The 15,111-nt window shown below is 41.9% G+C and overlaps 1 protein-coding gene across 1 annotated transcript; it reads right to left on the reverse strand.

Moving 5' to 3' along the window:
• Positions 1-11,744: 11,744 nt before the first annotated feature.
• On the reverse strand, positions 11,745-13,138 carry LRRC30 (leucine rich repeat containing 30). Its single transcript, XM_009284104.1, is given in 1 exon segment — positions 11,745-13,138. A coding segment is annotated over 1 exon segment (1,044 nt). The 3' UTR covers positions 11,745-12,094.
• Positions 13,139-15,111: the final 1,973 nt, after the last annotated feature.

Genomic DNA, 15,111 nt, shown 5'->3' on the forward strand with positions numbered 1-15,111 from the left:
GAGAGTTCTTTGTACTCATGAGCTTAATCAAAAACAAGACTCAGCTCTGTATTTTCCTCCACAAAGTCAATGGACTAAACTCATCAAAGCCATAGGGTTAAATTTAGCTCAATGTGTCTTTGTTAAAATGTTTATAACGCAAACGGTGGCTATTCACAAAAGAAGTAACAGAGAGTCTGTAGATGGATTTGTTTCTTTGTCACCTCACTGAGCAGCTGGAAGGTATCTCCAGGAAGAAATACAATATATGTCTTCTTTTGAGTCTGAACACCCCCCCATCCTATTGTGTAAACTCTTGGCCACCCATTTCCAAGAAGACGATGGGCATCTCTGTGCCATGCTTATTAGCTACAGTTAAGAACATTATTAAAAGCTCATAGATGCAAGTTATTCTAGCTAGTGCACTAAAAACTAAATAAATGAAGTGATGGACGTTCCTTCTGAAGTCAGAAGATTCAGCATTTGCTCTGCCTTACACCTGCTGAGGGAAAGTAGCTGAACTTCAGCGAGGCCTCCGCTGGAAACGGCAGCCATGGGAACTGAGGAATCGCTGTAACCCCTGCCGGTGATGGCCATGCTGGGTCTCGGGCGCCTTTGTCACAGCAAATGCTTGCAGGGATCCAGTTTGCCTAGAAACAGTTTTCTGCTGCCAGCAGCCCTCTACTTGGGATGAAGGCATCTGACACTGATGTTAAGCGAACGAAGCCTTTCGAAGCAACTGGATCCTGGTGCCACAGGCATGGTCTGTGTTAGAAGCAGACAGTGGGGGAACTCAGACGAGGGTTGGGAGGGATGTATTAAGCTGTTAGCAGTAACTCCATGCTCTGGCTAAACCTGTGTGAGCGCTGCTCCAGCTGCTCCAGCTACTCCAGCTGCTGAGGTGTTTTGTAAGCAATGAGTTAAATTCTTAGTGCAGACAAGGCTGAAGAGGTGAACATTTCTTGATTTCCAGCTTTGCAAACATCTTTGACCAGGTATGACAAAGTGTGACAGCCTGAGAGCATATTAATGAGCAGCTACTTCCCAACAGGAACTGTTATATCAGTGTTTCTTCTCCCTGCGTTTTTTCCTGCCGCTATCCTGAGTGATGACACAGAGGTGCACGAGCAGCTCAAAGATGACTGCAGCAGCGTAGGTATCTAAAACAGCCAGGAGGGCTTGGGATACAGAAGCAAATATCCTAACCTTGGAATGACAGCTCTCTTTCAACTGGAGACGGGGTTATGAATATAGCATTTACTTTTATAACATCAAATAGAAATAATAACATAATGGACCAGCAATTCTGCTGTTATTCTGTGGCTACGAAAGCACATAAACTGAAAGGCCAGGGGAATGATTCTTTTGCAGCTAGCCTTAACTCCTCTGCAGATACAGAAGTATAATGGGAAGCCAGAAATGGACCTCTACAATGCCCTATTTAACCTATGGGAACCTTTCACTAGGAGAAGGGGTGGGCACACTGTGTCAGAAATTATATACAGTGCTAATGATATATTAGACAGGAGATAATAAGCCTTTCAGGGATTCCTAAATGTATTACTTGTTAATTTAGGAGGTACCCTGGGTGCAACTTATGAGGTGGTACTAATTTAGAAGGTATCATGAGTAACTGTGCTTGCTGGAGGGCTGAAATGTAAATCCCATTGTTCAACAGGGAAAACGAAAATGCTCCTTCCATTAAGTCTGTGATCTGTCCTTCACTTGCCATGGGGAATAGCATAATTTAGAAAGCTGCCTTCTAGGATGTTGAACAATCATGCCTCATCAGTGAGATCTCTAGATTAAAAATGTGAACATTTTTACATTACTAGAGGGATTATTATATTTTGCTTAATATTTCATATATTTGACATCAAACTACCAAGTAACAAGTATAATGTATTAAAATGCCCTTCTAGTCATATTATTTGCCTGCTTTTATGTAATAAGACTCTAACTGCATTTGTTCAGTGATACTATACAGTGGTTTGATTTATGTTTTGTAGTGTCGGGCTGAGAAGGGACTTTAAAACTGATTGTCATAGTCAGTTCCAATCTATCTCAGTTTCTATGGATCCTGAAACAGGACGTTCTCCTCGGAGGCAGAAGAGTTTTTGTATCCTTCCCTTAAATACAAAACTGATGCAGCACCACCTTCCACAGAGCTGGATGCACCTTCAGGCACCCAGCAGTAAGCAACATCGTTATTTTAAGCCCTGATTGATTCCTTCCAGAACTAATGGATAAATTATACTATTATGCTGTTACCGTATCTTATACCATAATGCCCTGTGTACACCGGGTCCAACCCTCTTCACTTCTGCATGCCTACAGTTCCCACTGTACTCAATGGGACATGAGGCTTGTAGGAGTAGTTCCCTTGGTCCTGCTTTGCTGGGGTGAGTACCCCATGTAAGGAGAGCCCCCCCCAAAAAAAAAAATTGCCTGACAGTCATGGCAGGGCAGTGCTGGGCTTCACACCACACACGCACATCAGCTAGGTCAGTCCAAACCAGGCAAGCAAATTTGTGCTTCTTTACTGGATCCTGTTGTCTTCCCTTTCTTTACCCTACCTTTTTTCCTCCTGTCCTGAAGTTAAAGTGAGTACCTCTCTGTGAACAGTGTAATTGTTAACGCTCTCTGTAATTGTGGTTACGCATCGTTGCTCCAGCCTCAGACTGCGGCTTCCCTTTTAAAGGACTGACACCAAAGAGTAGGAGTGTATTACACACAGGTGAAAGGGAGTGAGGTGGGCATATTTTTACAGCAGAAAGGGAGAACTAGACATAAATCTCACTGTCTACAGCACATGGCAAAATCTGGGGCTAGACAAGAGAATCTGTTCCTGCTTCTACATGTTTCTAAATCATTCTGTAGCAATATGACAACCAGGGGGACCGAAATGCCTCACTTCCAAAATACAGGTAACAGAGGCAGTGAATTTATGTAGAGCTTCACCAGGAACAGGAGGGGACCTCTGGAGAATAAGTCAGGCGAGGACAGGATTTCTTGTTTGTTCACAGTTGTGCATAGACTTTTTCCTATGTCTTTAACATTTGCAATAGCCCTTCAGTAGCTGGTTAACATAAATGTCCATCCAGAATTGTATTGGAGACTGAGGATTTATGAGCTACAGGGGTACAGAAAAATGCCACTAAGTGCAAAGTATATTCTGCTCTTCAGGCCAGTTACTGCTTCCTGAGGCTTGTTCGCCATTTTTCACTTATTCTATTTGTTGTTTTTCTTTTCTTCTTCTCTTTTTTTTTTTTTTAATCCCCCTGCGTAGTTGATGAAGACAGGCCTCTGCTAATGATTAACTTGCTTTGGAGGGCAAATTCAGAAAAGGAGGATTGAACTGGCATCAGTCAAGCAGTCAACTTTAATTAAAAATGTCAAAACTCTTTAATAAGAAACAAAGAGGCAAAACAAAAGAGGAAGGAGAGTGGGTAGCAATAGAAAAGAGAGAACATAATAAAGCAAGAAGGAAGGACAAATGAAAAGAAAAAGGCAACAGAATTAATGGGAAAATGCAGATAGCTAATATAGAAGAAACTGTACATCAGCTGTCCTGGCTTCTTACTAAAGTGACTAGATGTCTAGCAGTAGCCTCTAAAGCGGCAATTCCTTCCCCCTTGCCCCCCTTATATTTATTATTTATGTGATATTTTAAAATATGCTGTTGCTAGTATGAACTGTGGCAAGGCAAATGTGGAGTATTTCTGCTGTGTATTTGTTGTTGAATATGCACCCAAGCCCAGGTCCCGCTCAGAATAGGCAACTGCTGGTTTGGGGAGTACAAGAGAGAGGGGAGACTGTTGCAGAAATCCTAGTTTGGTAACTCATCACCCTGGCACCACTGGCAAGTGAAAAGCGATGCTTATCTTTATCCTAATCTAGACTATGCTAAATTGACGTAAATGTGAAAATGACTTACTGAGAAGAGCTATTAGCTTCGTGGATAAATCTTGAAATGTTATTGCTTTGCAACGTATTAGCCTAGCTAAAGAACATTAAATAGCCTCTCTAATGGACACCTGGTACACCAGAGAGAATTCTGAGTCCCTGTTGACTTTCCACATCCTCCCCTAAGGCTGGTCCTTGGGAGGATTTGGACACGCTGGATGAATTTTCTCACCCATGCACTCTAATATCTGCATGCCAGTCCAAGGAAGATGAAACATCTTAACTGCTGTAAATTCATAGCTTTGAGCCAAATGAGAAATAAATAAAATCTATCCCTGATATGGGCTTTGCGAAACTGAAAACTTACCAAGTCTAACTAAGAGCATTCATTTGCTTTCTGTTCTCCAAGCCCTGGTGGATCATTTAGACCAGAGCAACCTCTGGTCCTCCAAGCAGGACTAGAAAATGTAGGACCTGAAGTCTGTGAGACACTGGCTTTATGTTTTCACAGAGTGTAAGAAGAGGCTATAAAGGCTCATGGTAAAGACTGGATATTAACTTATCCAAATAAAATACAGAGATCGAAGGGGAGGGTTAAAACATATACATCAGCTTTTGATAAACAACCAACTACTAAAGTTCTTCTGAAGTTAAACTAAATTTTGAACCAGCTGTGTTTCACGCCCTGTCTCTAGGAATAGCCCAGACAATTGGGTGTGAAAATTCTCTAAACTTTTCCATTTGAGCCTTCTACAAACATCTGGGCCAAACTGAACTCTGAAAGTATTCTGTTTGGTGTCAGATCTATAAATTTTCTTAGGCAGATCAGGCTGTGTAGAATTTAACTTCCTTTCTTCTTTGATGGGCTACAGAATGCATTTCAAATAGTTCACTGCAAGAGCTACTAAACTTTTAGTAACTAACAGAAAATGAACGTATCTGCTTGTATGATTATTGATCAATAAAAGAACCTGACCGAATCCGAATTCTTCCATATTTTAAATGCCCACGTTGCTTAATGAAAGTCCCAATGAACTCTGTGATATCTAACACTAAAAAACACCCAGAAAAACAAATGTACAAGAAATTCAAAAGCAACGTAAATTACCACCATGTGTTTTAAGTCCTGCTTTGATGCTAAATTACCAACATTTTATTTGCAGTGGAATATGCTACTTTTCAGTCAGCTCACATGTATTCCTCAGATACTACATCACAAAGCATTGTAAAAACCTCCTAAATACCTCCAAACATATGCACACACAAATGCGCGCACACACACATGCTCAGAGGGATCTTTTTTAATGAATTGAATTCAAGGTTAGTATCTTTGTAACTTCAGTTGTGTGTGGACAGAACACAGAAACACCACATTACAATCTATTCTTTATAGTGTTATCTTCCAACTGGAAAGAGAAGGTAAGTGTGCTGAAAGATACACAGGACCCTTGTGCACAGAAATGGCTATGGAAAGGCATTATCTTAACCGAGTCACACTTGATTGAATGACTTTCCCAAAGTGAAGGTTTTATTCTTCTGGAGTCTTCAGCTCTCCCATCAGTGCCATTCACAGGGCACTATATTACTCTATGCCAGAGAGACTTGTCTGCTTACACAGGTAAACAATTTAGGAACCACTAATAGCCTCTGTTGTCCCCTATAGGGAAAAATACGTATACATGCATGGACCAATAGAAAAACCCATGTATACATACAGAGACTTCCATTATGTTTTTAAAACCAAAAAGGACAAAGAACAAGCAAGGAAAGTATAATGAAAACAACTGTTTTCTAGATGGAAGCAATTTTTTACTGTAAGTGTTTGCTGTTACTCACTTGGTAATTTCTTTTAGCTGGTTTTGGAATGCCGTTTCTAAAAAATACAGAGGCTTCTTTTAAATGTGTCCTGCTTACCCCTGTTTTGGGGTGGAGCATTTTAATAGGGAGAAAGCATTTTCTGCCATTGAAAGCATTTGGCACAGGGCATTGTAGGTGTGTTGGTGTTTCTCTGATGTATCTCCCAACCCTTCTCAGCAAGTGAATGTTATACTATATTGAGAGATAGTGCTTTGTGTCCTGTGCACACATGCTGCAGAGGCAAGGCCAGGCAAAGGAAGGTATTTGTACACTACAGCTTCGCCGACCTTGCTTCAGATGCCTAAATTAGGCTGCAGATGTCTTGGGGCTCTCTCTGGCCAGCGGGGAGAGACCCCGGGACAACATGGGGCACTTCAGCAACACTCCTTTCCTGGTGCCTCCCGGGAGTAATGCGTCCATCTCTCTCTATCAACCACGGAAACAGTGTCCAGAGACTAACCACTGTCCGAAACCTCTAAGGCAGGTGCATAAAGTTGGTGTTGTGAGCACACCACCTGTTTTGGGTAGGTTACCTGTCTCATGACCGGTGGTTGTGGAGCCTGCCAGCCTCCCCCGTCCTGCCCTCCTTGCATGGTGGGTGAGAGATCGCACCCCTGGTACATTTTCATGCCCACCCACACTTGGCAACACTGGCTTTGCAGGAGGGGAAAAGCAATTTGTTGCTTCTGTGAATACGCCCGTGACACAAAGGCTGGAGATCAGGAAGAAAACGGAGCAATGTATATTTCCCTCAAAGAGTTGTATCAAAAAAGAAAAGATAATTTTTTTTTTTTAACGCCTGGGAAGTGGAAATTAAAACCAGGCTATCCATCAATGAATTTACAGTATCTGAAACTCCTCTGAACCCTCGGAAAACATAAAGCTCTGCCCTTTGGTCTTCTTTTCAGTCTGCCTGGGTAAGCTCACTTCATGAGGCAGTGTAATTTGCAGTGACCTTTTCTGAAGCTGTTGCTACACTTCCTGCTTCACTGGAAACCACCTTTTTAGCCACGCATGACGTGACTCCACATACATTGGAGTATAAATTTCAGGCTTTGTCGCTAAACCCTGCAAAGTGTTCCGGTGCGATAGGCGGACGTACCAGTGCAGGATGCTGTCGGTACCACTGGGCTGCAGAAGACAGTGCGGAGGGACGGTTTTTGAAGGCTGGTTGGCCCTTGTTGCACCACAGATAAATGCATGGAATCAATGGGGGCGGGGGATGAAAGAAGAATTTAAAACTAGTAATGTCAGCAGTCTGCTTTTCTCTGGATTGCTGGGAGGGAGAAAAAACATTTCTATGTAATTACCACTTTTGAAAAATCTTTATATGAATTTGATTTCCTCGGGATATTCAGGGTGTTCAGATAACCTAATACATTTCTAAGGAGAGCTGTTTCAGTGTCTCTTTTTCCATCTTTTATAATTATTATTCTGCCTCTTACTTGAACAGAGGAAGGATTATGCAATTTTATAAAAGGATTTTCAGACTTACTCCACATGTGACTATTAAAGTGTACCTCTGTCCCAATATATCTAAAGCCTCATATCCATTTAAACAGCTACTGAGTTTTTAAATCTTGTTTTTGCCATATATAAAATGGTAAATGTATATATTCTTATATAAATGCAGGCCCTTCTACAGTCAGCGGAAGTTTTCCTTTGGCTGTAACTGTTCCAGGATTTCAGCTCCCACATGTGTGGACTGCAGAAGCACATGTGGCATAATAATATGCATATTTTCTTAATATTTTAGAAATTATTATATATTGTTATTTTTATATAATTATTTTCATACCTATTAATTATGCTTAATAGAACTGTGCAAGGCAGTCTGAAACACTCCTCGAATCACTCAAGAACTGCCGTCTGAAGGTTGTGCAGCAAATTTACCCTTGGAATTTGGTGAAACCATACTGACCAGATGATCAGTTCATTTTCTTTGCTTTCTTTCTTTATCTCTCTTTATTTACCTTTATTTATCTCTCACGTGGTGAAGACCTTTGAGGTTTCTTTTTTTCTTTGGTTAAGGAAATAAGCTGAAGTATCAATGATTTTTCTACTTGCGGAAATTATATGCTGTGATACGTTTTTTCAAGTCATGTGCTGGCCTAGCAAAGTAAAGAATGTGTTCAAATCTCTCCAGGATCAACGCAGTACTTTTTAGATGCATCCTCCTTCACTTAAATGATGACTGTAAAATGCTTAAAAATATTAACCGAAAGATATGGTTTCCTGAAGCTACAGCGTAGTAATAGGAAATAAATTCATTTACATCCTAAAAAGCTTAAACTGCAGAATGCATATTCTTATAGTAAAAATGCCTAGAAACTGTTCTTGAATTTGACAAAAACAGAGGAATTTTGATGAAAATGAAGAAAAGTATGGAAAAAATATTGGCAAGTTGGAAAAAAAAAAGTTGACATATTTTTCAACCAAAATAATAATCATAAAATCTTTAATCTGAATTTCAAGAGCTTTAAGCTGGAACCTGAAAAATTCTGTTTTGAAATGCCACCCCAGTGCATCTCGGAAATTGGTCTTTGTAGGTTCTTGCTGCATCGCTCATGTAATGGGCTGGCGTTCCTGGCCAGATTACATGCCTATGGGTGCCCCATGGGGCTGCTGGGAGATTGCAATGGATTTTGGGAAGTCACTAGTCACAAGCGGCATGAGGAAATTTGCCCACGTGGCAGGTTTGGCCAGTAGCCCCAGAGCAGTAGGTAAAACACATTGCAGCTTTACCTTCCAGTGAGGTGTTACAGCAACACTTCAGACTAAAAGGTTTTCCTTTCAGTCAAAGGTTGAAGTCACTAACTTTGGTTAGGCCAAGACCCTGAAACCTTCCAGTTTTCAAAGGTTTGCTTGTTTAAACTTTTCACAGAATGCAGCTTTCTTTTCGATTTAAAATGAAAATAGATGGAATCTGTTCACCTCACCAAATGTACCACCAGCGTATTTGACGATAGCTGGGGAACAAATTGTTGTATATTACATTTATCCCAACCATTTGACCTCTGACTATGTTCTTTCTACTTTGTTCTTGTGCTTTGCCCTTTGGTTCATCCACTTCAAGAATTTTTCTAAGCTCTTTGAGAGCTTCTCTGAGTGATAGCCATAGAAAAGCCAACCTGCCAAGAGAGTATCCTTTTCCACAAGTGGATCCCACTTTTTCCATTCCTTTGAAGAACACCACCACCAATAACAGCAAAAATAATAGGTGCATCAAAAGTTATGCTGCTGTGAGGCTTAGGATGAGAAAACTTCAGTGAGTACTAGAAACAAGTGTAGCATCCCGCATAAAGTTCTCTGAAAGATTGTAAGTCAAAATCGTATCATTTAATATACACTTAGAAGTGGTACTGTCATCATATATTATGAGATATGACTGCAGTCCCTGCAGTGTTTCAGCTCCGTTTTTCCCTGTCGTCTGTACAGCTAATATCAGATGACAATGCTGAGATCCACCAATTCTTTGCTAATGCCCTGCTCAAAACTGGGGCCAGCGTGTGACATCATGCTTTCTACCTCCCTCCTGCGCCTCTTGCTTGCTTTCTCTATCTTGCTACCTCTCAGATGCAAATACATATATCTTCATTTGCCTCTCATGCATACTTCTATACATTAACAGTGATAAACGGTCTTTTCTTTTTACGGGAAGAGTTCAGAATGCTACCTTTAGCCATGTGAGATCATTTTCTGTATCTCTGAGAAAGCTATTTATAAGGGTCTTGATTGAGGAATGAAAGAAAGACTAAAGCAGTTCAGCAGAAATTATCATCTTAATGGTAAAATCTGAATTATACATTAAAATCATAAAGTACCTTTTATTCAATGAATTTTATTATTCTGTTTAAAAAGGCAGAGACTTTTATGTTTCCTATGCTTACAAAGGTTATTAGCTTGAGTAAAAGGTTATTATTTAATTGAATAATTGAATTTTAAATTATTGGTATTGCACTTCATATTATAACTGCTTTTCCAGACGCATATGATTATGTCAAATTTGCCTTTTAATCCCCTGTCTGGAGACCATTTTCTTGAATCATGCACTGTTTCTCACTCTCTGTAGTGGTATCCTAATGAACAGACACAGTCCAGTCTCACATCTTCCATGTAAATTACTGTGCATACCTCTTCTAGTCAGATCACATCAGAGGCTATCTGGTGTCATATAATCCTGGATACTGATATGTGGAAAATCTTTTCAGGTGATTAATGCCATAGGCATCTAATTTTCCTGCAAAGCGCTATTGCGGGACTGCAGTGTTTACGTGAACGCCAGACTTAGGGGTATGAAATGGACATTTAGAAAAGTTAAGAATCTGTGCCTAATCCCCTCCAAGAATTATCTGTTGGTATTTCTATAAATAATTGCAGCTTTATTTCTTGTCGCTAATTGAATCACATATTAATTTATTAGATGTATTGTTCATTAAAAAACTTGGAACTTTGCACTGGTGAAATAAATACATGTAAAGCTACACATAAAATATCTTTGCATTTGAAACATATATTAAAAAAAAAATGTCACAAAATAACTGTGCTTTGGTGTTTGTTTACTCGTTTTGTTTGTTTGTTTGCTTAATGCTTGAGCAAATAAGCCCTTCAAAAAGGTTTCTCGTTTGCTAGAAACATAAGATTTGTCCTTGACTACACGCTTGGAAACTGTGATTCCTGGGCATAACACTGAAATACTCGATCAAGATAACAAACGATATACAAAACAATCCAACATAATAGAATATCAGGGTAGGCAGCCCCGGAGTGGAATATTCTGTGTGCACCGACTCTTCATTGCTACGTTCAGTACCGCACTGATAACCTTAGCGTGGCCAAAGGTGCTGCATTTGCTTGCATGTACCTATGAACTACATAATTGTCTGCTGTTATCAGGCTGCTTCTACCTCTGCTGAAGAGTCTTCCCCTCAGCCAGGGGTTGTCCATTAACTTCACCAGAAGCAGGATCAGCCTTCCACAGCCTTCCATAATTTTGAGCAAATTATGTTTTAGAAAGTAATCATTGATTCCTGAGACTTGGCATAGGATAGGAAGCACTTTAAAAGTGGCTTTGAATACCCTTAATTAGCGCAAGAAATACAGGCTCATTCCTCTTTTACGCTGCCATCACAAACATTTATCTCAACTGATTTCAACAGAGTTGCTTCTGTTTTACACTGGTGTGAGGGAACAAAAAAACCCGGGTTGCATAAATTGTTAACAGCTCTTTCATACTGCTTCTTTATTACCAGATAAAACTTTGATGAAGGACATTCACAGAAGATCAATATGAGAAACCACATAAGACCTGACTTTTATGCTACTGGCTGATACTGAAAATCACAGAAATAAGTATATGTTTTTGAAGCTCTTATTTCAGCCGATGATTGGTTCAATGCTGCTTTTCCTGAAAGACGTATTTCACCTTTAGGAGACGTACTGCCTCCTGAGTAAAGTTACTCCATGGCTCCGATTGCAGGGATGCAGGAAAGGGAACGGAGTGCAGTTGTTCATCCAGTAACAAGCAACTTCATCTGACAGCCTTCGTTTGAGGGAATAAGGACCCACGTTCGTTTCTCTGCTTCATGTGGATGCTGCTCCCAGCTGATGTGATGCACCACTGTCGGCATCCTAGGAGGCTCCGTGGGAAAGGCTGCGTGTCTCAAGAGGGGAACTAGGGGCTGTGGGAAGTTTGGGGTCTTCGTCCAAAGAACTGGGAAATCGCCTCATCGACAGCAATCTTCACCTGTAATTTATAGAGGCCAGTGCACAGCTGTGGCGTAAACAACAAACGGTATTGAACTGGCCAGTAATATACTGTATGTGAGCTAATATAGCTCAGGATATATTCACTGCCAAAAGTAAATTAAACATTTTCCTTGAGATTCACTTAGATAGCAGTGTTTGTTTACGTAGTGGTTTATCTGCGTATGAGGAAGTGAGCAGGAGTTAAAGTGCAACGGCAATCACATATAGTAAATCCAATTTATATTAATATTCCTCCAGCCTAATAGCTGGCAAATACACGTTTCTGCACTTCTAGCAGTCTGCCTTAATTTGTTTCTGTCAAATGAAGAACAAACATTTTATCACAAGTTTGTTGGTCTTTTTTTTTCCTAAAAAAACCCAAGCACACCAACACTGAAGGTTACAGAGGTGGCAATTTTTAGAAAGTTTACTCTTCACACATTTAATCAAGACCATCATACTTTACTTGCTTTCCTCCAACCGTTACTAAAGCCATCCACAGTCTTTGAAATCCGAGCGTTATGAAGTGGAAATGCCTGTGCAGGAAAGCGCTCCGATATGACTGAGTCTCGATGACAGGCTTTATCCCAAGCTCAGCGGAAACTCAGTTGTGTTCCTTTTTCTCCCTGAGGTAGTTGAAAAGGACATCCAGCCCCCCCTCAACGACCTCGGGCAGGGGCCGGGACAAGGGGTTGTGGGCGATGTGGAGGCCTTTGTCCATCGGGTTCCACGCGATGCGTGGGAGCCGGCGCAGCAGGTAGAGGTCATCCGGGAGAGTCTGTATGGCATTGTAATCGACGTTTAGTAACTCCAGAGCGGTGATGAAGCAGAGAGACCGTGGCAGGGTACGAATGTTGTTATTCTCTACAATAAAGATTTGCAAATTGACCAGATACTGGACACTCTCTGCGATGTTTTCAAGCCTGTTGGACCCTAGGTGCAAGAAGTCTAAGCTCCTCAGTGCGAAAATGCAGAGGGGAATTTGCACAAAGCGGTTGTTACTGAGGTTCAGTTTCCTCAAACTTGTCAGGTCGGTGAAGCTCAAAGGCAATTGCGAGATGCAGTTGTGAGAGAGGCTCAAAACTTCCAGCTTCCTGCACAAGCTGAGCTCTGCTGGCACTTCTGTCAGGCAATTCATATTGACGAACAAGACCTTCAGGTTCCTCAGCAGCCCAATCTCTTTAGGCAGACACTTGAGGCAGTTGCCACCCAAGTTCAGCACTACCAGCCTGTCCAGTTTCCCCAGCGAAGGAGGAATCACCACCAGCTGGTTGCGTGAAAGGTTCAGTTTCTGCACCTCGGGCAGTCCCCACAAGAAGTCAGGCGTGCTGGTCATCCCTTTCATTATGAGGCTCAAGCTGACATAACGCAATCCCCGTTTCAGCAGTGACTTGGGCTCTTTCCCTGAGAGAAGAGCGTCTTCCCACGCAGGCAACTTTGGACCTTTCCTCAGAAAAAACATGCTTCTTCGCCCCTCGTTCTTCGAGTGCTCAGTTCCCATAACACCCTGTATCCCTCCCGAGAGATGAAGTGAGGCTTTCTTCCCTTGCAAGTGCTACACCAACATGCAAACGGCAACAGAAGATGACAGCTTGCAGGAGGCGGGAAAGTCAAAGCAAGGAGATAAGGAGGAGCCTGTGAAGTGCATTTCAGTCCACCGGGGCAGTTTCCATAGATGCTGAGGGAAAGTTTCACTTTTGGGGGCTTATGTTGGTCTTGGTGCAGAGTCTGTAATGAAATACTTGCTCCTGACTTGTGAGCAAACCTGTTCAATTCAAACTGAATGCCACAAGGCAGCTGTCACTGTCATTTGGCCTGGGCTTTATTGGACAGATATGTATCTTCCCTGCAAAAAGGTCACAAGGATGCTGTATATAACTTCACCATGTCAGCTTTCTTGGCTATCTGGTACATACCATGGCTGGAGGACAATTAACAAGAGTGACTTAAAAAAACAAACAAGCAAGCTATAGAAGAAAACAATCAAACAAGCCATCATTTCAATTAAGATTTAAAGGACATTTTCACAATCATTTTTATTTTGATGTTCCTGATTTCGTTGAAATAGTTACCAGTCCACCAGAAAACTTTGCATGCTGCAAAAATGCTGGTAAAGACTTTTCATGTGAGTCCTTGTTTTCCCTTTAGTTTAAAAAAAAAAAAAAAAGAAAAAGTTAATGCTCGTAAAAAGTGTTAGTTTTATATCCCCTTTGTGGTGAGGATAGGCCACTTTCTTTTCCGAAAGGGTACCACCTTCACTGCAGCAGTGACATTTTCCAGTGGTATCTGCGCCCACTTGGATGATTGCTTGCTACCCACGCCGCCAAGTGTGAGCAGTCATACCACGCAGTTCTGTCCAAATTACTCTGTCCTAAATGTCCTGTGCTACTTTCACATCTATCAGTGAGATTTTTGGGGTCTGGTTCTTTCGTGCTGCAGAAAATGTAGCCACTTGATGCCTCTTTCCCCGTGAACTTTCCTGTCTTTCTGGGCTATTCTGGGGTACAGGGGGACTAGCAGTCAAATAGCTCAAACTATAAATGACATTTAACTCCAGGATAGAGGGACTGATGGGAGAGGAAGGAAGCAGTGAGGTATAATAATACCCGACAACAGCTGAAGCTAGCTCTGCTGATGAAAGGAAATTGTATTGCTACAGGAATATGCAGTGAGTTTAAATTCAAAAGGACCCTAAAAAGGATACGCAAAAACTTCAGGCACCATTTAAACTAGGTGAAAATTGCAGCAAATGGTACAAGACACTCAGGGCTTTTCCTCTCCAGTGGATCCATGGTGATGGAGATGCTTTGCTGCTGCCTGAAAGATCTGGTGATGGGTGTACCCTCCCCACCATCTCATTTCAGAGAGCCTCACCTTAAAACCTCGCATTAGCTCAGATGCTAAAGGACTATGCATGAAGCTGTAGCTGGGAGTCGGGGCACTCCAGCAACCTCTTTGGAGTCAATCCCTGCAGTCCCTTGTTACTGCCAAGCACTGCTCAGTCTCTTTTCAGTTTTGGGCCCCTCATAGAGCTGCACCTGCTTGGGAGGAGAGGGGAGAGAGGGGGCATCCCTGCGTTGTGTCTGGCGAGCGGGGTCCTACAACAGGAGAGGAGCCAGGACCACAGCAAGAAGCACAAGATGGTGGCGAGCTGAGCAAGCCACGCAATTAAAATATGTGCCTTAACAGGGCTGCATGGCATAAAACCAACTGGTCCTGAGGCTAAAATATTGCATTCCCTGGAGTGCCTGGATGAGCCTGAAAAGGGCTGAGGCCAGCTGTAGCTGTTTGGTTAGAGTGGGTCGGCAGCCTGAGTGAGAGTCACAGATCCCTTCCTCGCAAGCACTTTCCAACAATATGTGTCAGTTTACAAACAAACATTATATTAAATCCCATCACAGCCGTAAGATCTGACTCAGACTTCTTGTTAACCATCATCCAAATGCGCTGCCCATAGTGGCAGAGATAACCCTGCCGCTGTAGGCAGAGGAGCTGCTCAGTGCGGGAGAGGAAACCCAACAGCAGGCCAAACTCAGGCCAGATTTGGCCTTGTATGACGGGGGACCTAAGGCTGAAATGTGGCCCTTCAGCCCAAGCAGGTGGAGAAGCAAAAACGAGAGC

This window comes from Aptenodytes forsteri, unplaced genomic scaffold (genome assembly GCF_000699145.1).
Source record: "Aptenodytes forsteri isolate BGI_AS27 unplaced genomic scaffold, ASM69914v1 Scaffold229, whole genome shotgun sequence".
Lineage (NCBI taxonomy): Eukaryota > Metazoa > Chordata > Aves > Sphenisciformes > Spheniscidae > Aptenodytes > Aptenodytes forsteri.